This window comes from Sphaerodactylus townsendi, linkage group LG07 (genome assembly GCF_021028975.2).
Source record: "Sphaerodactylus townsendi isolate TG3544 linkage group LG07, MPM_Stown_v2.3, whole genome shotgun sequence".
NCBI classification, from domain to species: domain Eukaryota; kingdom Metazoa; phylum Chordata; class Lepidosauria; order Squamata; family Sphaerodactylidae; genus Sphaerodactylus; species Sphaerodactylus townsendi.
In genome coordinates, this window is record NC_059431.1 from 77887275 (window position 1) to 77911727 (window position 24453).

The 24453-nt window shown below is 42.8% G+C and overlaps 1 protein-coding gene across 1 annotated transcript in view; it reads right to left on the reverse strand.

Annotated features, from left to right (window-relative positions):
* Positions 1-24453, reverse strand: part of PGM5 (phosphoglucomutase 5) — a 69672-nt gene that overhangs the window by 17994 nt on the left and 27225 nt on the right. Inside the window, exons 7-8 of the mRNA XM_048504613.1 lie at positions 9021-9136; positions 2757-2892 (exon numbers count right to left, since the gene is read on the reverse strand). Of these exons, the coding sequence (XP_048360570.1) occupies positions 2757-2892; positions 9021-9136 (252 nt within the window). The remainder of the gene's footprint in view (positions 1-2756; positions 2893-9020; positions 9137-24453) is intronic.

Below are 24453 nucleotides of genomic sequence, written 5' to 3' on the forward strand. Positions count from 1 at the left end.
TAGCTACTTCTAAATTAGGCTGGCTTGGATTGTTTGGAGCTCAATTCAATTTACTTCAAATCATGCACCATACTTGGGCTGTAGTCTGAAAAGTGGGTACTTGCCAGATTAATGTCACCACATAAAAGTTCTTTAGAGAGGCTGCTCATTCCCCTTACTAAATGACAACCACTGAGTATGCACATCAATCTACTATTTTTTCTTTTTTAAGTTTGTGATTTTTTTTCTTTAATAAACATTTCAATTTAAAAATTAAAAAGTTTGAACAGTATTTTCAGTTTGACATGGACAAGAAGCATATAGGTAATGATTACTTCTATAATTATTTTTAGAGCATCGAAAATCTATTAGGTGCTGTGAAAAAAAATACAGTTCCTTGAACAAAGTGGCTTTTCTGAACTGCATCAGGTGTATGCAGAAATCTGCAATGAAATTGATTTAGTTTCATTTCCTTTACAGATAAATGTTTGAATTATCAGTAAGATAAGAACATAAGAACATAAGAACAAGCCAGCTGGATCAGACCAGAGTCCATCTAGTCCAGCTCTCTGCTACTCGCACTGGCCCACCAGGTGCCTTCGGGAGCTCACATGCAGGAGGTGAAAGCAATGGCCTTCTGCGGCTGTTGCTCCCGAGCACCTGGTCTGTTAAAGCATTTGCAATCTCAGATCAAAGAGGATCAAGATTGGTAGCCATAAATCGACTTCTCCTCCATAAATCTGTCCAAGCCCCTTTTAAAGCTATCCAGGTTAGTGGCCATCACCACCTCCTGTGGCAGCATATTCCAAACACCAATCACACGTTGCGTGAAGAAGTGTTTCCTTTTATTAGTCCTAATTCTTCCCCCCAACATTTTCAATGAATGCCCCCTGGTTCTAGTATTGTGAGAAAGAGAAAAATTTCTCTCTGTCAACATTTTCTACCCCATGCATAATTTTATAGACTTCAATCATATCCCCCCTCAGACGTCTCCTCTCCAAACTAAAGAGTCCCAAACGCTGCAGCCTCTCCTCATAGGGAAGGTGCTCCAGTCCCTCAATCATCCTTGTTGCCCTTCTCTGCACTTTTTCTATCTCCTCAATATCCTTTTTGAGATGCGGCGACCAGAACGGGACACAGTACTCCAAGTGCGGTCGCACCACTGCTTTATATAAGGGCATGACAATCTTTGCAGTTTTATTCTCAATTCCTTTCCTAATGATCCCCAGCATAGAGTTTGCCTTTTTCACAGCTGCCATGCATTGAGTTGACATTCCCATGGAACTATCAACTAAGACGCCCAAATCCCTTTCCTGGTCTGTGACTGATAGCACTGACCCTGTAGCGTGTATGTGAAGTTTGGATTTTTTTGCCCCTATGTGCATCACTTTACATTTTGCTACATTGAACTGCATTTGCCATTTCTTAGTCCACTCACCTAATTTATCAAGGTCCGCTTGGAGCTCTTCGCAATCCTTTGTGGTTCTCACCACCCTACATAATTTGGTATCATCTGCAAACTTGGCCACCACGCTACCCACCCCTACTTCCAGGTCATTTATGAATAGGTTAAAGAGCACTGGTCCCAAAACGGATCCTTGGGGGACACCACTCCCGACATCTCTCCATTGTGAGAACTTCCCATTTACACCCACTCTTTGCTTTCTGTTTCTCAACCAGTTTTTAATCCATAGGAGGACTTCCCCTCTTATTCCTTGATTGCTGAGTTTTCTCAATAGTCTCTGGTGAGGAACTTTGTCAAAAGCCTTTTGGAAATCCAAGTAGACAATGTCCACTGGTTCCCCCTTATCCACATGCCTGTTTACACCCTCAAAGAACTCTAGTAAGTTTGTAAGACAGGATTTGCCTCTGCAAAAGCCATGCTGACTCTTTCTCAGCAGGTCTTGCTTTTCTACATGTTTTATAATTTTATCTTTAATGATAGATTCTACTAATTTACCAAGAACAGATGTCAAACTGACTGGCCTGTAATTTCCCGGGTCCCCCCTAGATCCTTTCTTAAAAATTGGTGTGACATTGGCCATCTTCCAGTCTTCAGGGATGGAGCCTGATTTCAGGGATAAGTTGCATATTAAAGTGAGAAGATCAGCAATTCATGCTTGAGCTCTTTAAGAACTCTTGGATGAATGCAATCTGGGCCAGGGGATTTGGTAGCATTTAGTTTATCAATGGCTGCCAGAACTTCTTCCTTGTCTACCACTATCTTCGCTAGTTCCTCGGATTCGCCTCCCAAGAAGCATGGTTCAGGTGCAGGAATTTTCCTCACCTCCTCTTGGGTGAAGACAGATGCAAAGAATTCATTCAGCTTCTCTGCAATCTCCCTGTCATCAAGATGAGTTTAGAGGAGCCGCGTGGCGTAGTGGTTAAGTGCTTGCACTGCCACTCACACGGTCAAGAGTTCGATCCCCCTGTAGGTCAGATATCCTGGCAGCTGGCTCATGGTCAACTCAGCCATCCATCCATTTCTTGGTCAGTAAATAAATACCTAGCTCATAGCTAGAGGGTAAAGAATAGCTGGGGGGAAAAATGGCAAACAACCCCACAAAAGAGGCTTGCCTATGAAATCACTGCTTGCAGTGGTACCCCAGGGTCGGACACGACTGAAGGGGAAACTTTACCTTTTTTTTAAAAAAAAAGATGAGTTTGTATCACTATGTGGTAGACTATTAACTACATTCACTGAAATGCTGCTACCAGGTTAGCAGCAGAGAGTCCTATGGTGTAGCAATCGTACATCTGGTTACTGCTATTCTCACCTGCAGTAATAATGACGGCCAAATTTGGCCCAGTGTTCTCTGACGATCTCTTCCACACTCTGCTTCCTTGCTGCCATAATAGAAAGCCAAACAAGGACAGCCCAAAGTCCATCCTTCTCTCGAATGTGGTCAGAACCTAAGAGAAAAATATCAACGTGTGTTAGGCATCAAACAAATTCTGATGATAGAAAACGAAGACACTAGAACACTATGTCTTATAACTGTCATTAAGATGACAGTTCTGACTACATTTCCAGGAAAACACTAAGTTGTCCACACTATTGACAGAAAACCCATACCCAAGAAACTCCATGGAAACAGGACATCTGTTGGCCTCAGTTACATAAAAATTGTGCTAATACACATGATGTATTTGTCAGGATTAGTAAAATGGCTGACAGAAACAAAATGGATGAATATATGTTCAGCTTCTCAGTCCAGCAGAAAGCATCATAAAGTTAAAGGTTATGTAAAGTTCAAGTGACAGGTAGGCTTCAGTAAAAAGTAGCAAGCGTAGATCTTTGAAGGGATTGGTGGAAAGTTATGGACCAATCGGGGCCTTGTTGCTGAGGCAGGATAATGTATCCAATGTATGAGACTGAGCCTAAGCTGGAGTTGGGAACCTTTATATGTAACCTCCTACACTGCATATTTGTTCTTCTGTAATGAGCTGTCTGAAGAGAAAGATGTGTGCTGTATATAGATTTGAAGTGTTCTGTATAATTAGAGTAGTTTATATTAGTAGTCTTGCATATCTTGCAACTTATTAAGTAAAGGCCTTCCTATGGAAAGAAGAACATGTTTGAAGAGTGTTTATTTCCATGAGTGAAGAAGGTTCCTGTTGTGTGCAAGAAGACTACACCACTCTCTTTGCCACAAGTTCTACCGTTGCATTAAATTACCTCTGCTGAAAAGTATTGTTAAGAAACATGATCCAAAGACAGTTGATAAGCAACTAGGAAACCTTTGCATTTATAACTCTACTCTAATTCAGAGGATTCAACTGTTTAAAGCTATGTAAGCATGCAAAGGCATAAAAATTAATTAATCATATTTCCAAGTACAGAAAGAATTAGAAACCACCATCCAGGGTATCTGATCAGGTTGAAGCGCCAGTGATGGGCACATGCAGCTTGCTTAGCAGAACGAGGGTTGTCCCCGCCATTCCCTTCCTTCGTCCCTAGTCACATGCCTGAACAAATGATTTCTATCTTGTTTAATTATCCAAAATTTATTGCTAGTTTATAAAGTTACTACTCTATAACTTTAAAGTCTTATACACCGATTGTTTGCTGGATCCAGGCTGATCCTCTCCAGCTGTACAACTTCCCTGCACTACTTTTGACCTTGGAGGAGGTTAGCAAGTCTTTCCCTTCACAGTTGTCGTTTCAGATTTTCCTATTCAAGTCACTGCACAGAGTCCCAATAGTTGCTCACAGAAACTTGGAGACAGAGTTTAAACAAAAGTTAAAAAACCTAAAAATGGATTCCTATTACTGCCAAAAAGGATTAAATTAAATATTTAAATCATGTGTGCAGCTCTTTCATTGGTGAAGAAAAGTTTGAAGTCTGGAGTGTGATGGCTGCTGCTGCTCCTTTTCTTTTTAAAAGCCCAAGGCATCACTTATAATACCCACAATTTACTAATTTCAACTGACAAATTCTTTTCTGCTGCTACAAAAAAGGAAGAAGTTACTACAGCATTGGTTGTACTCCAAGATCAGCTGCCAGAGAACAAGTCCAAGAACACAGAGCCCAATGAGACATTTCCAAAAACCCTTTGTCCTTTTATAGCAGAAAGGATGCTTTTATTTACCAAGCAGAGCTTTGTTATAAATACAGGTTTTTACATTACTGAGAAATTATGATCAAGACATTACGACCAAAACCATTCCTTAAATGGGGTCTGCTGAAAAGACTGTTTAGATGCACATTTGTGGAAACATCTTTCACTGCTTTTTTTTAAAGTCATAGAGTAAGGCAGCAATTTGGGAGCCAATTTGAATAGAGCTTCCAAGAACAAATCATAGAACCACCAAGCTCTGCTCTGAAATAAGTAAAGAATTATTCTTGACACTGGCCCAGTCCCCAAATATGTGAGGGGAAAATAATACTAAAGAGAGGGAAAAAACACTTTTAATTCAAGTATTAATCAATAAAAACCACTATAGATTTATGCAGAACTGTTCTTTTCAGTCAAAACCAAAGAGAGGTACAGTATAAACTAGAAATACAGAAGCCAATAAACAGTTTAAATATCCTTCCCTGTTTAATTGCAAACAGGAATGTAAACTTCTTCCTCACTTCTCTGTTATGCACTCATTATCAGCAAATGTCTTGAAAGAAGCAAAAAAATGCTGTTATGCAATAGATAAGTGCAGATGATGTGAAGGAAATAGAGGACCTTAAATGAAGCTGTTATACAGCAGAGAGATGAAGATGAATGCTGAAGGTTTGGAAAAAAAAGCATGAAAAACAAGCCATCCGCGTTATGGCTGTCCCGCTGAGTCTTGACAAGCCTCTGTGGGCATTTCCTACCTAAGCCATTTAATTTATGTTGCGAAAAGTTTTCGCTCAGCGCCAAGATAATTTCTGGCGCTACTGGTTTCTTATCACCCTGCTTTGCGCTGGGTCAACAAAAGTGCCATTTGGAAGAGCTGCTTAGGAATGATGCGCTTCGAGGGGCGCTGACAGTGGCAGCCGGGCGGCTGTGTTGTCACGCCACTCTGTAGTGGGAGTGCTGGGGGACCCCGCGCTACTTGCCTACAGTAGCGTGGAGCAGAAGGTAAGTGGGAAAACGCCCTGTTTTATGGTTGTTTAGTCTTCTTCAGTCTCATGCCATCTATATATATAAAAAGCTAACCATCCGTTTGTTGGTGACGGTCTAACATGGAAATGGCTAGACGGATCGCCCCCAAATTTTCACGCGACGTCCCTTCCTGTGGCGAGCAGGTAATGCACCCTTCTCCAGGGTCCCAGGTCACACCTGAGCCCAGTAAACTGCCCATTTCCCCAGACCTCCACTGGGCCAATGAAAGGCCACCGTTCCAGAGGGGGCGTGGCTTGCCTGCCTTTGCTGCGGCGTGCACATTCATGCCGACAAACCCCCTGCTGCCGGACCCCGGGAGACCAGGGAGCAGCGTCCCCAGCCAAGCCGCGGAAAACCTTGGTATGAGTTTCCTCCTCCCTCTTCCTCCTCCGTCCCCCCCAAAGCCACAGTGAAGCGTGGCTAGGCCTGCTAGTGATTAGTTATTTCTGCGAGGATACATGTCCACAAGAGCTACATGTCTGGGGTTTTTTGACAGCTGAGGAATCCTTGAACAGTTTAAACTAGAGGCCTGATAGCCAGGAATCCACACTCCCCATCAGCCCCTACCAGCATGGCCAATTGGTCATGCTGACAGAGGCTGATGGGAATTGTAGTTCCTGAACATCTGGAGAGCCGCAGGTTCCCTACCCCTGGCCTAAACACATGTTTACTATATGGCACATATGCATACTTACCTTGTATGAACTATACCATAACTTTGGGGAAAGGTTTTCCATGGAGTGATTTTACTAGTCTGTCCTAGACTATCATATTATAAATACAACATGTCTCCAGTATCTTCATACCCTGTAAACACGTAGATATGGGAGACTCCCACTCACTAGCCTCTTCTCCTTTAACCATTATTTTGCTGCCCATTGCTCAGCTCAGGAATCTCCTCTAGTCTTGCAATGTAGCATCATGACATCTCCACATTTTCATATAGCAACCTCCTTTTTTCTATATACCTGGGAGTTCTTCCAGGTCTGTAGAAAAGTATCTAATGTGGCTCCATTCGCTGTGTCTACTGATAGGCTTTAGAAAAGAAGATATGGAGATGATGTGTGGATGTTCCAAAATGAACCCCTGCTATAATTTGGATGCCAAACTGAAGCGAAACCTTCACATGGAAGCAATATATTCTCATGAATATGGGAGACGTCTCGCTAGCGAACATCAGGGAGAGCAACATCAGCATGGATTAACTTAAGACCTGGGGATTCCATCTTCACAAATGAGACTCAAATGTCAGTCCAATATGCTCATATTTGTTTTATATGTGAGTATAAGAATAAAACTGTTTCTGCTAACTACATGTGTGCTTTGGTTAAATTAATGTATGTTTTGGTGAGTGTGTATCTAGAAGATCCTTTTAGGGAGATAATGTATTAGCTGTATTTATTAGGACACTGTGTTGAAACTGCTATTCATATTTGACTTAAATTAATTCTAGTAGAAAGGTGGAACTACTCTTTGACTGCCCATATTTAAGCAATACTATTATTAAATAAAGAAAACTCTCTTCATTTTGGCAGGTTTGAAGTGCTTCTGGTATTATGAAATGGAAGTAACAAGACGGTCATCTTTTATTTGTTTATTGAATTTCTTAATCGCCCCTCCCAGAGCTGGCTTGGAGTGATTTACAGATCAGCAACAAAACAATAAAAGTGTCTCGGTATACATAAACCGTAAAATTGGAAAATGAGTAACAGTCTAACATTTGTAATATAATTAATTCAGTTAGTTAAAAGTCCAATAAAATTTTTAATAACTATTTAAAATTTAATAAATACCAATAACGATCAAATGGTGGACCGATAAATGATGGCAACAATCAGTACTTTGCACCTACAATGGAGTGGCACATACTTACAGGAGACAGATAGAACAGCCGGGCCTCAACAGAATGCTTGGCGGATCAGAACAGTTTTTCAGGCCCTGCGGAACTCCGTGAGGTCCTGCAGGGCCTTGATCTCCTCAGGGAGGCTGTTCCACCAGATAGGGGCCAAGGCTGAAAAGGCCCGCGTTGAGGCCAAACAGACCTCATATGGGCCAGGAGTTAATAGGAGCCCCTTAGCTCCTGATCTTAATGTCCATTGGGGGTTATAACAGAAGAGGCGGTTGAACAAATATCCTGGGCCCAGACCATTAGAACTTTGAAAGTTAATGTTAAAACCTTGAACTTAATCCGGTTCTCAGCTGGTAACCAATGCAGCTTGTGCAGCACCAGAGTCATGTGCATGTGCCACAGAGTCCCGGAAAGGAGCTGGGCAGCTGCATTTTGAACCAGCTGCAATTTCCGAATCAGTCTCAAGAGTAGCCCAGTGTAGAGCGCATTGCAGTAGTCCAATCTGGAGGTGACCATAGCATGGATCACTGTAGCTAGGTCGGAAGATGACAGGTGGGGGCGAGCTGCCTCACCTGGCGTAGATGAAAGCATGCCAGCTAGGCAGCCTTGGTGACTTGGACCTCCATGGACAACATGGAGTCCAGAATCACCTCCAAGCTCTTGACCAGTGAAACAGGCTCAAGCAGAACCCCATCAAGAGCTGGATGCCAACCAGCTGCCTCTCCCCCACCCAGCCAGAGGACTTTGCTGGGTTCCGCTTCAGACAACTCAGTGTAAACCACTCCACCATGGCTCCCAAGCACTCAGTCAGTTGTCCTGGGGTAAAAGACAGGAGGCCACCCATCAACAGAAATAGCTGGGTGTCATTGGCATACTGTCATCTTTGATAGTTAGGCCTAAATATCCAATTATTAATATGGAGCTAAAACTACTAGACCATGGTCATATGGTCCAGAAAACCCACAACAGGCAGATTAATATGGATATTTTATAGTTTGTTCTTCCAGTGTGAACAGAGTGTCTGGGGATTTTCATGCTGTAGACTAAAGCAGGCCTACAAAAGATGTCTTCCTCATCACCATGAAGATGAAGTTAGCAAACTGACTCGATGTTGTGATCTCCCACAACACAGGCAACAAAAATAGGAGGTTTGTGGACCCCTAATGATCCACTGAAAGCCAGTGTAATGTAGTGGGGAGAGTGTGAAACTAGGAACTAGGAAATCCAGGTTCAAATCCCCACTCGGCCATGGAAAATTGCTTGGTTGCCTTGGGCTGGTCACACATGCTCAGCCTCAACCGTAACCAGTATTTGGATGGTGGACTTCCAAGAACTACTAGGGTCATGATGCAAAGGCAGGCAATTACAAGCCACCTCTGAATGTCTCTTGCCTTGAAAACACTATGGGGTAGCCATAAGTAAGCTGTGATTTGATGGCAAAAAAATGGCCCACTATATATACCTATTGGGCTACATTCCAGTAAGTCCAAATATTAGTTGGTCTGCAATATGACATCCAGTCACCATAAATGTCCAGTTCTTGTACAGGGCATGATGCCATGATGTTTGACATACTGTTTGCCACACAGAGTACATGATATCTCACCAGTGCCAAAGCTTTCTTCTCCACAAAGTGAGCATCGGCCAGAATCCATCAGATTTGAGAAGAACCTCCAGCCTGAAGGTGTTTCATACACAGGAACTTTCATGGATTTTGCCACCCTAAGAGAGACATCACATAATACCACAACATCAGGATGGTTCAGGTTTTTTTAAATACATTTTTGCAAACTTATTCTATCAAGAGGCTGTTTGCTGAATGGGAAAAGATATGTCTGCCACATGGGCAGCAGGCGAAACCAACTATTACAACCAGTGATAAACGTATGCCACACAGATATCTTGGAACTGTCAAATGAAGCTTTCTTAGTGTCCAAAGATGAGATTATTACATTTGCATCCTGCTTTTTTCCCATTGTGGAGATCAAAGAGCACACACATCTTCCCAGAAGACCAATCCAGACTTTTGATCACACCTGCCTAGTACATAATTCAGCAGTCTTGATGAAATATTCAGACCACACCAGGGCCCCATTGTACAAAGATTATACATTTGGAGTCTCAAATGGTAGTTTAGCAGTGGTTGATGTATGGTTAGAAAACCAAAACTTAAATATTATTCACAACAAATATCTTAAGAAGGATCCAGACAAAGCAATCATGTATTTAAACCCCCCATTTAAATCAACATGGGAAGGACCATGCCCCCATTTGTGTATTTTCTCTACCATTTTAATTACGATTAGGCAAAATTATTTTATATAAAGAACTGCAAGCAACATGAGTGAGGAAGTCCTCACTCTGCTAAGAATTGTAAATGCCTCAATTCATATTTTCCCCTAAAGACACATGAAAAGAGACTCCTGAGATTTTTTTGCTAAATCTAATAAGTTAGACGATTTATTTTTGCTATGTAACTGGAGCACAGAATGGATGAAAACAAATCCACTCACTACAAAACAACAAGACAGAGGGGTAGCTGGGCCATATTGCGTCCGGTGCGCACTCTACACCCCCGACAGACCTGTGATGTTACAGACCTGTGTTATTTCAAGAAAATTATAAAATGGGAAGGATGGAGATTACATTATCCAAAAGATAAACACATAAACATATCTTGAACTATTTAAATCACTGGAACAGAGACCAAGGATGAGGGTGGTTAATTAGAGAGCACAAAATGGAATAAAGCAAAGAAGAAGGCAGTGAGAAAAATCTCAAGTGAACAAATGGGAGTCAAGGTATGGGGTGGGTGGGAAAAGACTTGAGAAATTCCAAACAGGTTGTAAATTCCAGGACTGGAATAGTAATGAGAAGTCAGCCAGGTCATCATGAATATCTATCTACATGGACACATCACGTCATAAGATTATCAGGGAAGAGCTAAGCCACTCAAAAGGAGCCCTGTGGCCTAGAGTGGTTATCTGTGTTACTGCCGTCAAAGTTCTGCTCATGACCTGAGTTTGATCCCATAGGAAGTCAGTTTTAGGTAGCTGACACAAGGTTGGCTCAGCCTTCAATCCTTCTGAGGTTGGTAAAATGAATACTGAAGCTTGCTGGGGGTAAAATGTGGATGACTGGAGAAGGCAATGGAAAATTACCCTGTAAACATAGTCTGCCTAGTAAACGTCATGATGTAATGTCATCCCATGGGTCTGTATTTATCCAATGATTGCACCTTTGCCTTTTTAAGTCTCTCAAATTTATCAGTGTCAACGGATATCATCTCACCAGGTTCCAGTGCCCCTTCCTCGCGACAGCGAAAGGGCTCCACCGGCAGAAATTATGCCGGGAATAAGCCGCTCGCGACGGAGCTGCGAGCGGCCCCCACAGAGGCCAGCACAGAAGAGGTGGCTCCACACGGAGCCGCCTCTTCTGCGTCCCCCCCACTCACCTCATCCTCCAGCGTCGGTCTGGAGGGCTGCAGGGACCTGCCCATGCTGCCCTCCGACCTCCAGGGGTTTTGCACCGCGCCAATGGGAAGGCAGTGCTTTCCAAAAACCTCCCTTGGGAAGGGAGGTGGAAAGTGGCACCTTCACGCCGCTCAGGGCTGCACAGGACGGCACTGCTGCAGCTGCCCAGGGACTGCGTTTTTGCCGTCCCTGGGCCACTGTAAATGGCCCGTGAGGAAAGGGCCTGAGTTTGTGAATTCTTAGCTTTCATTGGTGAATTACACTTTGCTATACTGCAACCATCAGGATAAAGTAAGCATAGTTTGGATGGAAGACATTTTTTCTTTTTCAAGGCTGGGCTTTTTGAAAAGAAAGTTAGACCCCATGTCTCGTTCTGTTACAGCAAAATGTAAACGAATGTTCTCTAAACACCAGGCAAAGATTTCACTGCTAAACACTACAATTTATTACAGATGGGGAATCACAAAATTAGCTTTAGTAGAAGACTTGTATAAGATATGACATTCAATCTTTCCTGTTTCTTTTTCAGCATAAATTCATCTGTAAAGTTTATATTGCTTATGTATACAAAAGATTCACACACAACAGTTTGTACCAAGGATTTTATTAGTTTTAACTGCTACATACTGAATGAAATAAATTGATTTACTCTTAGAATCCTTGTGGAGTTCAATGGAGTGCATGTACTTCAAACAGTATAATCTAAATACATCGTTCTTTAATGTCCATATTACAGAGATAATAAAATTAGTCCATTTTTTTGGAGTGTTCTTGCTTTGTAATGAAAAATACTGCCAAAATACACCAACACTCTGCCAAAATACACTGCCAATTTGTCCTCACCCACGACTACTTTTGGTAAAGATTTATTCCTTCAAATCAATGGCACATCCATGGGCATCTACATGGCATCACAATATGACAACATATTCTTGGCTAACTTGAAGCAGCACTTCTGCAGCTCCCAACTGTTATCAGTTCTCTTGTACCAGAAATTTATTGATGACAATTTCATCATTTGTACATATGGGAACAAAGAACTGGAGAAATTTTATCAGAACTTCTTCCACTCCACCAAGAACCTGACCATGAACCAATCTATACAGGAAACACTTTTTCTAAACAGCACTGTACAAATAAATAATGGAAGCACTAAAACTACCTCATACTGGAAATCCAATGATTGCCAAACATACCTATATTCCTGCAGTCACCATCCTAAACACACCAAACGATCCACTGTCTACAGTCAAGCACTATACTCCAGATGCATCTGTTCTGATCCCTCAGACAGAGATTCTCACTTGTAGGTTCTACAACAGACATTCCTGGATCTAAAATATTTCCCTGATGTAGTCAGGAAACAGATTAGCAAAGCCATAATGATACCAAGGGAGAACTTCCAACAAAATAGGTCAAAACAAAACAAAAAACCTCCAAAAGAACACTACTGCTCTTAGCTCAAACTGGTTCAACGTATCATTAACAATCTATAACCTATACTGGAGAATGATACTCCCTCTGACAGGCATTGGGAGGCAACCTTTTCTTGTCCAGAGACAGCCTCCTAATCTTAAACAACTTCTCACCCACAGCAATACTATTCCTGACATGGACTCTGGAACCAAGGCCTGCAACAAATCAAGATACCAATTCTGTTCCCATATCCACTCTGACAACCCTGTAAGTGGACCTAACAACACTAGTCATACCATTCTGGGTTCATTCATCTCTTTATGTTACATGCCAGAGTTATCTATGCCAACAAATATCAGCAATGTCCTTCTGCTCTCTACACTTGACAAACATGTCAGTTCCTAAGCAAAAGAATAAATGGAGATGAACCCGACATAAAAAACCACAGTGCTCAAAAAACAGCGGGATAACATTTTAATCTTCCAGGTCATTCCACTGTTGATCTAAGAGCGGTGGTCCTCATACAAAGAAACTTCAAGGGGAAATTAAAACATGAGACTGCTAAACTTCAGTTCATTCACAAGTGGTTTTTTTCCTGGACGTCCTCTGATTTTAAAAGATTTCTGAATTATGCAAACAACTTGCTGAATCCTCCATTTCTGAGTGTTACACTATAATGTCTACATTTCTTTTCTGACCCCATTAAACACTAACACTTTAACAGTGGCAGCCCTGTGAAATAGAAGCTTGGCTTCTGGATATTTTCACTCTGTAGGCACTGTGTTCCCTTAAAAGGCATCAAGTGTATATTCCAAGAGTAAAACAAAACAACTGCCAATCCTCCATATATGGTAAAGTGTTACAGATGCTACTCCCACTGTCTTTAATTAACACACTAAAAAGAAGTGGAATGCTCAGCCTTAAACAGATAACCAGGGACATTTCAGGGAGTTAAGATACTAAATGACAAATAGGTTTCCAGAAGTAGTAGAGGAATAAAATACAATAAAACTGGAAGCAGCAAAGACAATTTACCATGTCTCCCTGCATTCCCTCTCTGCAGGAATTCACCCCCACGCCCCCAGCTGGGGCTCTAACGCCAGAGGCAACCCGTGCTAAGTGTAAGCCATCTGGGAAAATGAGGCACAAGAAGTTTTTAAACAGCACTACCACTGTCATCTCTAGATTTGTATCAAAGACCCTGCTTTAGTTACTGCTTGGTAATAATGTATTTTAAAACTAAGTCACTTTCTTAATTAGTTCCTTGAACAACTGAAAGTTACTTTCCTTCAATGGAGCCCCTGAAGTCATGGAAAACTATTGCTGTGTGCCAAAAGAGCATTCAAATAGTGTCTCCTCCCATTACAAATTGGGCTGTTTCTGTGTATTAAAAGTTTTCAAATGCAAAGAAATCAAAACTGCCTTGAGGGACTAAGGAAAGCCACATAAATATGTACAACCTGCTCTGCTGAGAAAAAATTAGTTCAGATTTGTACACTACACCTAAGACTTCAGCATGCAATTGTTGTTTCTCATCTTTCTGCTCTGAAAAGCTCTTTCACTTTCACCTCAAATGATCTGAATTGAATGCCATACTGTGGGCATAATTATCTATCTATATAAAAAGCTATCCGTTCGTTTGTTGGTCTCGGTGTCACTCTGGATGTACTGGCCCAAATCGTCTGCAACTTTCCAACAACACTGCTCAAACAAGCGAGGGTGTTTTCTCCTCCTCCGGTGACTCAGGCACCCCTCCTGTGCCTGGAAAACCGAGCCGACGGAACCTCCTGCTGCCTCTCCCAACGTGCCCCCCAGCCAAAAGCTGCCTCGCCGCGTGATTTTACCAGCCACTGCGAACACTCCAACTGCCCCGCCCCTCCCCCTCGCCAAACCTCCCCCTCCTCCCACCAACGCCTACTGTGCATGCCCACCAGCGCCGCACTCTCCACGCTGCCGCAACATCAGGTGAGGCGCCGGCTCGCCAAGTATTCCGCTCCATGAGAGAGGGGGAATCCTCTCTCCTCTCTACTGCACAGTCTCCCGTCGCTGCAAACCTCATTTGCGCACAGCCAGCTCCCACATCAGACTGCCTACACACGCTAGGCACACCGTCCACCTCCTCACACCAACTACTCGGGTCCCTCACGGCCCACAGAATGGCTCCAACTGCCCAACCACCACCCACTCCCTCTCCCTCTCTTCAAACAACTCACGTTTGTGTGTGAGACTTTATGGAGGGTTCCATCCCGCCTCACACAGGTAGCCTTCATTCTCTGCTCTGCAATTTCCTATCCTGCAAACCCACTACTCTCTCACATACACACCTCATCCTCACACCCTTCACTCTGACCAACCTCACTTTTCCACATCACGGACCCACTAAATCTCCCAAATCCTTCACAGCTCTCTCCCATATTCTCACTTCTCTCCCACTTCCACAAGCAAATGAACTGCCCCACCTTCTTTTTTCTTCCTCTGCACTATCCATTTCTCCACCTCCTCAACATTTCCTGATCCCTGATTGTTATCGTCGGCGATGTTTTCCAACCACGCGACATTGTCCTCCATTGCAGAAATGCTCAATTAACAAAAGTTCCAGAAACACACCACTGCAGTACCCTATCATTTTTTGGGATGGAGCCGATGGCTATCACTTCAACATTAAAATGACAACCCCAGACAGTGGTACAGAAACACATTTCAAATGCAGCGCAATGAACTACTACTCATACCGCATAATGATTCGCCAGAATGGAGACCACCACATCTTGGAATGCAGGCAACCCTTCCACCAGTACTTTGTCAATATGTACGCTAAAATTGAAACCGAGCGCTTGCTGTTCCTCCGTCTGAATCAGACCAAGCTACGCTCTGAAGAATATGTTCATTTGCGCGATGCAGTTGTACACGACGGCAATATGACTAACATTGGAAGACTAACAATTCTTAGTCTTCCTTTACTGGCAGCCCACGTCATATGCATGAATACGCTCAAGACGTGATTGCATATGTACATCACTATGGCCGTCCGGATTTATTCGTTACATTCACATGCAACCCTGCTTGGGACGACATACACCAGCTCCTACTTCCTGGCCAGTCACCACAGGATAGGCATGACATCACAGCACGTGTTTTAAAACAGACACTGAAGTCCCTGATGGACTTCATGGTAAAAGTCTGCTGTGTGGCTGCTGTTTCCCCTCTTACTTCCTCCGCTTCTTCCTCAGGGAGATGATAAATCACTGATTCCACATTAGCGATGATGTAAATCGCTGATGATGATAAATCGCTGATTCCACATTAGCGATGATGGAGTCTACATAGGAACCACCAAACGAAGCGCAGACACGTACCAAAGAACACGAAAGGCACTGCAGACTATTTCAGCCAGAAAAATCAGCAATAGCAGAACACATGATAAACCAACCTGGACATAGAATATTATTTGAAAAAACAGAAATTCTGGACCACTCTGAAAGCCACTACGTCAGACTACACAGAGAAGCAATTGAAATCCATAAGCACATGGACAATTTTAACAGGAAGGAAGAAACTATGAAAATGAACAGAACTTGGCTGCCAGTGTTGAAAAATACTAGAGTCAAGACAGTGTCTAACCAGCTCCACACAAACACAGGATGACCATAGACAAAAGAAACAAAGGCCAGGATACTTCTATTCAGATGCTCCCACCAGTGACCTTGCTATCTCCATTGACACTCCCATGCTATAGTCTTCATTGTTACTCATACTTCTACTCAGATGCCCTCAACTATTGACCTGGTTGCCTTCTTTGTTACTCACAGACAATGTTTCTCCACCCACCCTGGACACTCCAACAGATATATATACTCCACTTGCTTTCCCAACATCAGATCCTCTGAAGATGCCAGCCACAGATGCAGGTGAAACGTCAGGAGAGAATGCTGCCAGAACACGGCCATACAGCCCGGAAACCACACAGCACCCAAGTGATTCCGGCCGTGAAAGCCTTCGACAATACAAAAGGTGAGCTGGTTTTTTATGGGGGTTATCCCTTAAGCTCAATCCTTATCTGGTGTGTGTGCTTTTGATGGTTTGTGGGTTTGCTTTTTGAGGGCTTGGGAAAGCTTTTGTCTGTGTGGGAGGTCCCTTTGTTGTTGGCTGTGTGTTTGCCTCAGGCTGTTGAGGGATGGGGATTCTGTTTAATCACCCAACCAATTTGAATCAACTGCCACTTGCTCTTAGACTTGCTCAGGTGTGCACAGGTCTTACCCATAAGGACCCATCTTCAGGGAGATAGCAAAATATCAGTTAGTGACTAGGGGCAAAAGTCTTCAATCCTTGGGTCATGGTCTGAAGCTCAGTGAATAGGGCTGGGCTATAAATAAGCAAGGCTAACCTGGATTTTGGGTGGTCAAGTGTAGAAGGGGATGTTTGAAAGGGAGGCCCAGAAATCTGTTCTGCAGAGTTTAAGACACCTAAATATGGATCAAGGAGTTGCTGCTGACACCTGCAACAGCTGTGGAATGTTTGTTTTTCTACCAGAGGATATGGGTAGTTACACCTGCAGCAAGTGCAAGTTGGTTCCTTTGTTAGAAGAGAAGGTACAGCAGCTTGAAACACAAGTATCTGCAATTCAGAACATTAAGAAGAGTTTGGATTTATATTCTCCTTTTTCTCTCCTGTAAGGAGACTCAAAGGGGCTTACAATCTCCTTTCCCTCCCCCGCCCCCAACCAAACACCCTGTGAGGTGAGGGGTGGCGGTGGCTGAGAGAGTGCCAAAGAACTGTGACTAGTCCAAGGTCACTCAGCTGGCATGTGTTGGAGTGTACAAGCTAACCTAGTTCACCAGATAAGTCTCCACAGCTCAAGTGGCAGAGCGGGGAATCAAACCTGGTTCTCCAGATTAGAGTGCACCTGCTCTTAACCACTACACCATGCTGAATTTGAAACTACAGAATTATGTTGAGGTTCTCTCTCTTCTCAATGAGGATAAGGAACAGACACAGGAGGAAAGGACTCTGGTCTCCAGGAATGCACAAGTGACAGAAGGTCACCTGCAAAACCCCAGAGGAGACATGTGGTGGTGGGCAGCTTGTGCTTTGTTGGGCAGCTTGTGCTTTGGAGGGATGGGAGACAGCGGGCAGGGGAATGAGGGGGCTTCTGCCCAGCCCCACAGGAACTTGGGTTTGGGATGGAGGCTGGGTGGGAGAAGGAGAACACTTTTATTGGGGCTGGCAGGGAGAGGTGCTTCCTGCTGCTCTTCCTACCGGGGTTGTTGGTTTGAGTGGTATGGGTGGGGCTGGCAGGGAGGCCAGCTTCCTGCCACTGCTCCGCTGTGCCAGGCTTCTTGTTTGGTCTGGAGGGAGGGTGATTGGGGAAGGGGGGATGGCACTGGTGGGCAAGAAGGCCAACTGGCCGGCCGGCCTCTTGCTCTGTTTTGGTTTTGATGATGAACCCTGAACTAATGGGCATGAAGGGCAGTCCTGCACACCCATTGGTTGAAGGTTCATCATCACGACTCTTTGTATATTACTGAATTATATAGGGTAAGGTGGAGAGAAACACAGCACCTGTTTGTATTTGCAAACCATGCAGGAAGAAGTAATTTCATAAGCAGCTTGGCACTATATGAAAGGCAGAACAATAAGAACTGTGGGTTCTTCAGAGCTCATCTTGGACAGAAAATCATGACAGAGTCAGGATTAGTCACAACCAAGCTATTTGTATGCTAGGACAGTAGAAGATGTTCGTAAAAAACCCCAGTCAGTTCAAGACTGACGACTTTTGTATACCATTTGTATATATATCTGCCCTCAGACCTAATTGTTTCCATCTGCCAAAACTTATAGATCTTGAATGGCCAGCAAGCAGAACACTTGTTGAATTGCAGCCTACTTAGGGTGACACTACATGGTTTTCAAGACGAACGATGTTCAGAGATGGTTTGCCATTGCCTGCCTCTGCATAGTGACCATGGATTTCCTTAGGGGTTTCCCATCCAAATGCTGGCCAGGGCTTAACCTACTTAGCTTCTGCCCAGGTCAGGGCAGCAGAGAATGACTCTATACCTTCAACCTGCGCAATTTATACAAAATGTTCTAGAGGAGCAGTTTCAGACATTCATTTTGGTTCCGCCATTCCTCTAACTGCCAAATGACAAAATCCTTGATGATTCTTTGGTACAAAAGCAATTTAAAATGATGTGCAAGGAACAACCCATCTCAAAATTAATCACATGCAGAATCACATCTGTTGCAATGGTGTACTATTGCTATTCAAATCTTGGCTAATAAGTAAAATTATATCACATTTCTATTTTTTTCTCCAAATAGCTCAGAAAAGCATATATGTGGTTTATCTCCTTTTATCAACCAGTTTGAATTCCAACAGCAGAAAATGTGAATGTGAGGATTTCCCCACAAAATTCAACAGAAGTAAATTTTTAGAAGGATACTTGTCTATAGAGAAACACAGCTAATGCTCACATTTCCCCCCCTAAAAACCCTTTGGAAATGCTCTAACAAAACCAAATGTAAACAGCTTGTGAAAAATTAATTCATTTGACTTTTTCAACTAAAGGTCAGAGAGTATATGCTGATATGGAGAAAAACAGGAGTAGAAAATTGAAGCATTTCGGACAAAGGAATATATTTGTGATTGGGCAGCAGCTTTCTAATAACAAAAGTATTTGGCTACTGGCTCTTTCTTCCTATTGTGTGAAACTGCACAAACTGCACTGTACATCAACAATAATTCTGGTGCCTGAATTTTCCCCAACCTTCCTAAGAACACTGCAAAGTGCTGTGCAGTATGTAAGTTGTTCGACATTTATAAAGGTTATTTTGACCCATGCAGGTCAATGGATTTGGAACTTTTTTTTCCAGCGCTTAGCTAAGAACAGAATATTTTTAACCCATCACTGCAAAGAACAACAGGGTGGGGACCCATGACTCATAAATCCCACTACTTACAATGCAATTTATGATCATGCACTGTACAGCAGCCCATCAAGAATAAAGAACCTGCTCTGGGACAAATTTGTGTTGACAGGTCCCTTTCCTTGCATTCTGCAGCACAGAGACTGTGCCCATGGTCTGAAAGATCTGATCTCATTTTCAACAACTATGTCAAGTTTAGCTGTCACAGCATGTCATTCTCAAGACCACACCTTGTGACTTCTACTTGTCGCAGTATCCATGTCACCAGTTACACATCAGCATCCAGTTTTATTCCTTAGATAGATCCTAAATGGAGCACCGCTGTGCAGGCCTACTCAGAAGTAAGCCCCAATGTGGTTTATTCAGTGTGGTTTATTCCTTCGGAAGTGTCCTCATGATCACAAATAAAAATATCTGAATACTTCTGCCTCGTCTAGAAATATATTATGATAAAAGCATGTATGCGCTAGAACTGACTTCATCACATGCATGAAGTACTTTATGTGCCCAAAGCACACAGTCATTTTTTTAACAACAACCTTTATTAGGCATATAAAATAGGCTCTAGAGCGTTACCAAACATTTGTGAAGTACAAAACAAGAATATATTCAAAACACAGACAGAGAAACTGTATCTAGCATTGGACATTACTTAGAAAGTTCTGTCACTTGTAAAAGAAATTTTGCTACTTTTCCCAAGAGCAGAACATCTGTATTGTTTAACAGAAGCTCCACAACAGAACTGTCAGAGTCTCTTTCAGGTTTGTCCAGGGCAGGGGTCTGATGGGATTTGTAGTCCATGAACAGGGGCTGATGGGATTTGTAGTCCATGAACATCTGGAGAGCTGCAGGCTGCAGACACTGGTCTAGGGCCAGTCAAGGAGAGAAATTCCTAATACCCACATATCTTGGACAATCGAGTATAATATGAGCCACAGCCCTAAAGCTATCAGGCTGGCCTCTACAAGGGCCGCCCCTACCTGGTGGAACAGGCTTCCAAGGGAGATTTCTGCAGGGCCTGTAAGACGGACCTGTTCCGCCAGGCATTTGGCCAGCCTGGTTAAATACATTGCTGCCATTTCATCTGGCCTTCCGTGGGCATAAAGGTAGGGAGGGGGGAGGATGACGCCACCTGATGAGGTATGGTTCAGGTTTTTATTTTTATTATTGCGAATCAGTTTTTATGTTATGTTTTTAAGTTGTTTTATCATTGTTGTTCACCGCCCTGAGCCCCTAGGGGGAAGGCGGTTTAGAAATCAAATCAAATCAAATCAAATCAAATCAAATCAAATCAAATCAAATCAAATCAAATCAAATCAAATCAAATCAAATCAAATCAAATCAAATCAAATCAAATCAAATCAAATCAAATCAAATCAAATCAAATCAAATCAAATCAATAAATAAATAAATAACAACAACAACACGAGAAGGTCACTAGATACCGCAATTTGAAAATCGAGCTTCAGCGTCTATGGCACAAACCAGCTGAGGTCCTCCCAGTAGTAATTGGCACGCTGAGTGCCATCCCAAAAACACTAGGGCAGCACTTGAAACATCTTTGAATTGACAAAATTAACATCTGTCAAATTCAGAAGGCAGCCCTGCTGGGATCCGGACAAATACTACACCGATACATTACAACTTCCTAGACCTCTGGGTGAGGCTCAAATTGTAATGAAGGCCAACAACCAGCTAAAGATCCGGCAGCTGTGAAATCTACAATAATAATCTTTTATTGTCATTGTGCACGCACAACGAAATTACAAGCCTTTCCCGATGCACACTCTTCCAGACCTCATATCCCACCGTCCTCCAACTAACTACACAGCCCCAACCACATCAGCGTGAAACATAAAAAAGAAAAGAGAGCAACAGTTGAAAAAATTAGGCCAAGAACTGAAGCAATGCAAGATACAGCTGTAGAACTCAAATGAATATGTAGTATGGATACTCCATACTGGCAATAAATATGAATAGTTCCAAGAAACACAACAGAGGGGAAACTATTTCCTGTAATCCGTCAGCCACTTCTAGTAACCATTAAATTCAAGATCCTCAGTGTGAAAAACACTAAGTTCTAATTATAGCTCAAGTTACAGGTTTTGCTGCTGAAAGTCTAAAAGTGATTATAAAATACACTAACTTAGCAAGCAGCTTTCAATAGAAAGTGACACTAAGAACACTGCCTCCAATAAGCTTACCACATCACGTCTCCCAATGTGATTTTTCAACCAACCCCATCCTGCCAATGAACCTCTTCAAGGAAGAAAGCTCAAACTCATCCTTGCTACAATTCTCCATTCAAGTCAATTTCATTTCTAGTATATTTTCCTCAATAGTAAAATTGACTTTGTCTTGTAAATGGTTCCTGCTTTGAACAGCTGCTGGAGTCACTAACTTTCTAGTAGCTCTTGGACATCAAAAATGCAAAGATAAGAACAGTAATCTAAAGGGGGGGAAAAGTTAGAAGTTTCCCTTCTTGTCTATGAAATACAGGGTGCAAGATAATTCTTAAAATGTTGTAACTAAAAGAAGTTTACACAAAACAGAAAAGGGAAAGATCAGGTTTACACATATTTGTGAGGGGGAACTTGTTTCCTTGTTTATCATATGCATGACCTCTTACAGCCAAATTTAATTCAGCGAACTATTAGTATTCAGAACAGCAGTATGTTCATAGTATTTACTCCTTTCTGGGGCAATTTTAAAATAAACTTCTCAGTTGATTTTAGGAGTCATTATGTTGTATAAGAAAGTGTTTTCAAAACTAAATACAGGTTTTTGCCCATCTGTAAGAAACAGACCCTTGGACAAAAGCAGCAGTTTTTAAACTGTCACTTATGGGCTTTTATGCATGTGTGTTCTCCTTCGCATTGAGCACTCCCTTCTCGATCTGATTCTTGGTTACACCCATTTCCCCCTCTTCAGTAGCCTTCAGATCAGAGAATTGCTTCATTTTCTGAAAGCTCTCAAAAAGTTTGACTTTTTCCCTCCCTTTGAAAGGACAGAAAAGTAGATCACCATGCGCTAAGCTTTCTTAGGCTCCTTCCACACATGCAGAATAATCCACCTTCAATCCATTTTCAATGCACTTTGCAACTGGATTTTACTGTGTGGAATAGCAAAATCCACTTGCAAACAATTGTGAAAGTGGACTGAAAGTGCATAATTCTGCATGTGTGGAAGGGGCCTTAAGGTTTTCTTCCTTCCCCTACCCACATTACAGCAGTTCTTCCCACTCTTGGGGCCACCATTTCAGAAGGGCTTTATTATTTAAAAAAAATTAATGCTAAAACTGTCATGAGATTGACACGGTCGACTGAGGTAACTCTCTAGACCAAAGCCACCTCCCCCCCCCCAAAAAAAGTGGCAGTGTCTTAGAGGAGGAGGGCCCCTGTGCAGCTAGCCCACAACTGGCAGCAGACAACCAGCAGGGAGATTAGGTATTCCTGGAGGTGCAGCCGTTAGCCCAGAGGCACCTCCAAAACCTGACTAAGGCAGTCAGGGCAGACCAGCCTCCTTGCCCCAGCTCTTCAGGGTCACCAGCCTCCCGGAAGCCCACAGAAAGAGACTGAAGTCACAACTGCAGACACAAAGATGTAGTATATGCGTGGATACTCAGTGCAGGCCAATAGCGAAGATGAGTTTTCGCAAGATGGCTCCAGAGAGGCGGGTTGTATGTGTGAGGTCCTTGTGAGTGGCTATAAAACCTCCTGGAACTTTGATCCTTGGACTGTATTACTGGCTTCTGTACATTCTTTGGCTTCCCCGACCTGGACAGTTAGACTACACTTGTGGAATTCCTTCTGTACTGCTGTTACTTGAGAACTGAGAGAGGTGATACAACTTGATACCAGCAGTTGGCAGGCAGCCTGAACAGGCAGGCAACTTCCACAAATGGAGGTTGCATGGAAACAACAAGGAAGTGACAGGTGGGCAAGATGGTGGATCAGCTCAACTAGGGATGCTCTGTAGGAAGAGAATCCCTGTGAAAACAAAAAAAACCACTGGAAACCCCCACTACAAAGCAAACATCCACTGGATAAGTAATGCATGCACAAATGGCTGATGCTAGTATTACAAATTATATTATTATTAACTAACCGGCGCATAAACAACTACCTTAACACTATAAGCTAGACAGAGTCCTAATAATACTATTGATATCATTCTTGGGATTCAAGGTCAATGAAGAAGGAATAGTATAAGAGTCACTGAACAAGGAGAGGGTATGTTAGTGTATTAGATTTTGGGAGATCAGCAGACATCATGGGGACTTAAAACCCAAACATGGGGCTTCCTTCAAGTAGTCAAAGGCTTGTTCTACCTCAGGTGTCCATGAGAATACTGTTGACTTCCATAGAATGGCACTGTAGAAATTAGCAAACCTATAAAACAGCAGAGGTCTTCCATGTTAGGTAGTTGCATGCTTCCAGTTTGCTTAAGTTTATTTAGAGACCATTTGTGGAACAGCTAAAGTCTAGGAATTCCATCCTAGGATGGCAAAACAAATACTTATCCAGCCTCGCTTATAACTTACATTGTCACAGGCAGTCTGGGAATTCTCAAATATGGATGTTAAGTATAGTCTGTTCATTGGAAAAGATCAGACTGTTGTCCAGGAAGGCAGCCCCAAAACATTCCAGATGTTCCACAGGGTATCACTGACGAAGTTTTGGAAGGTGACTAGCATTGGTTAGGCTGAAAGGCATGATCAAACATTCAGAATGTCCACGTCAGGTCCAAAAGCCAGTTTTCTATTCTTGGCTATGGATCAGATTACAACAGCACAACCACCTCAATGTCTAGTTTAGTGAATATCTGTTTGATCCATAACCAATCACCAGAAGCTCTGCAATCAAGAACAAGGGGTAAAATTTCTGGTATGATGATCTTATTCAGTTCTTTATAATCACACATAACCACAAAGACCCATTCTTTAAACAATAAAAAGCAAAGCACAGTGGGTCCAGCTGGTTGGTCTTTTTCCAGGGGCCTTTCCCCACTCACCATATGCCGCGGGGTAACCTCTTGAAAAGACATGGGGATCCTTGACATTCCCCACCGCACCAGCGGCTACAGCGCAGCTGCCCCAAATCTGCTGCTCTCCCACCTCCTTGGCGCGCGTCAAATTAGCTCCTCTTTGAACAGCAACATTTTCAAAAACGCTGCGCTTGCCGCAGGGCGGTGGGGAACCTCGGCTGTTTGCGCGTGGTTGAT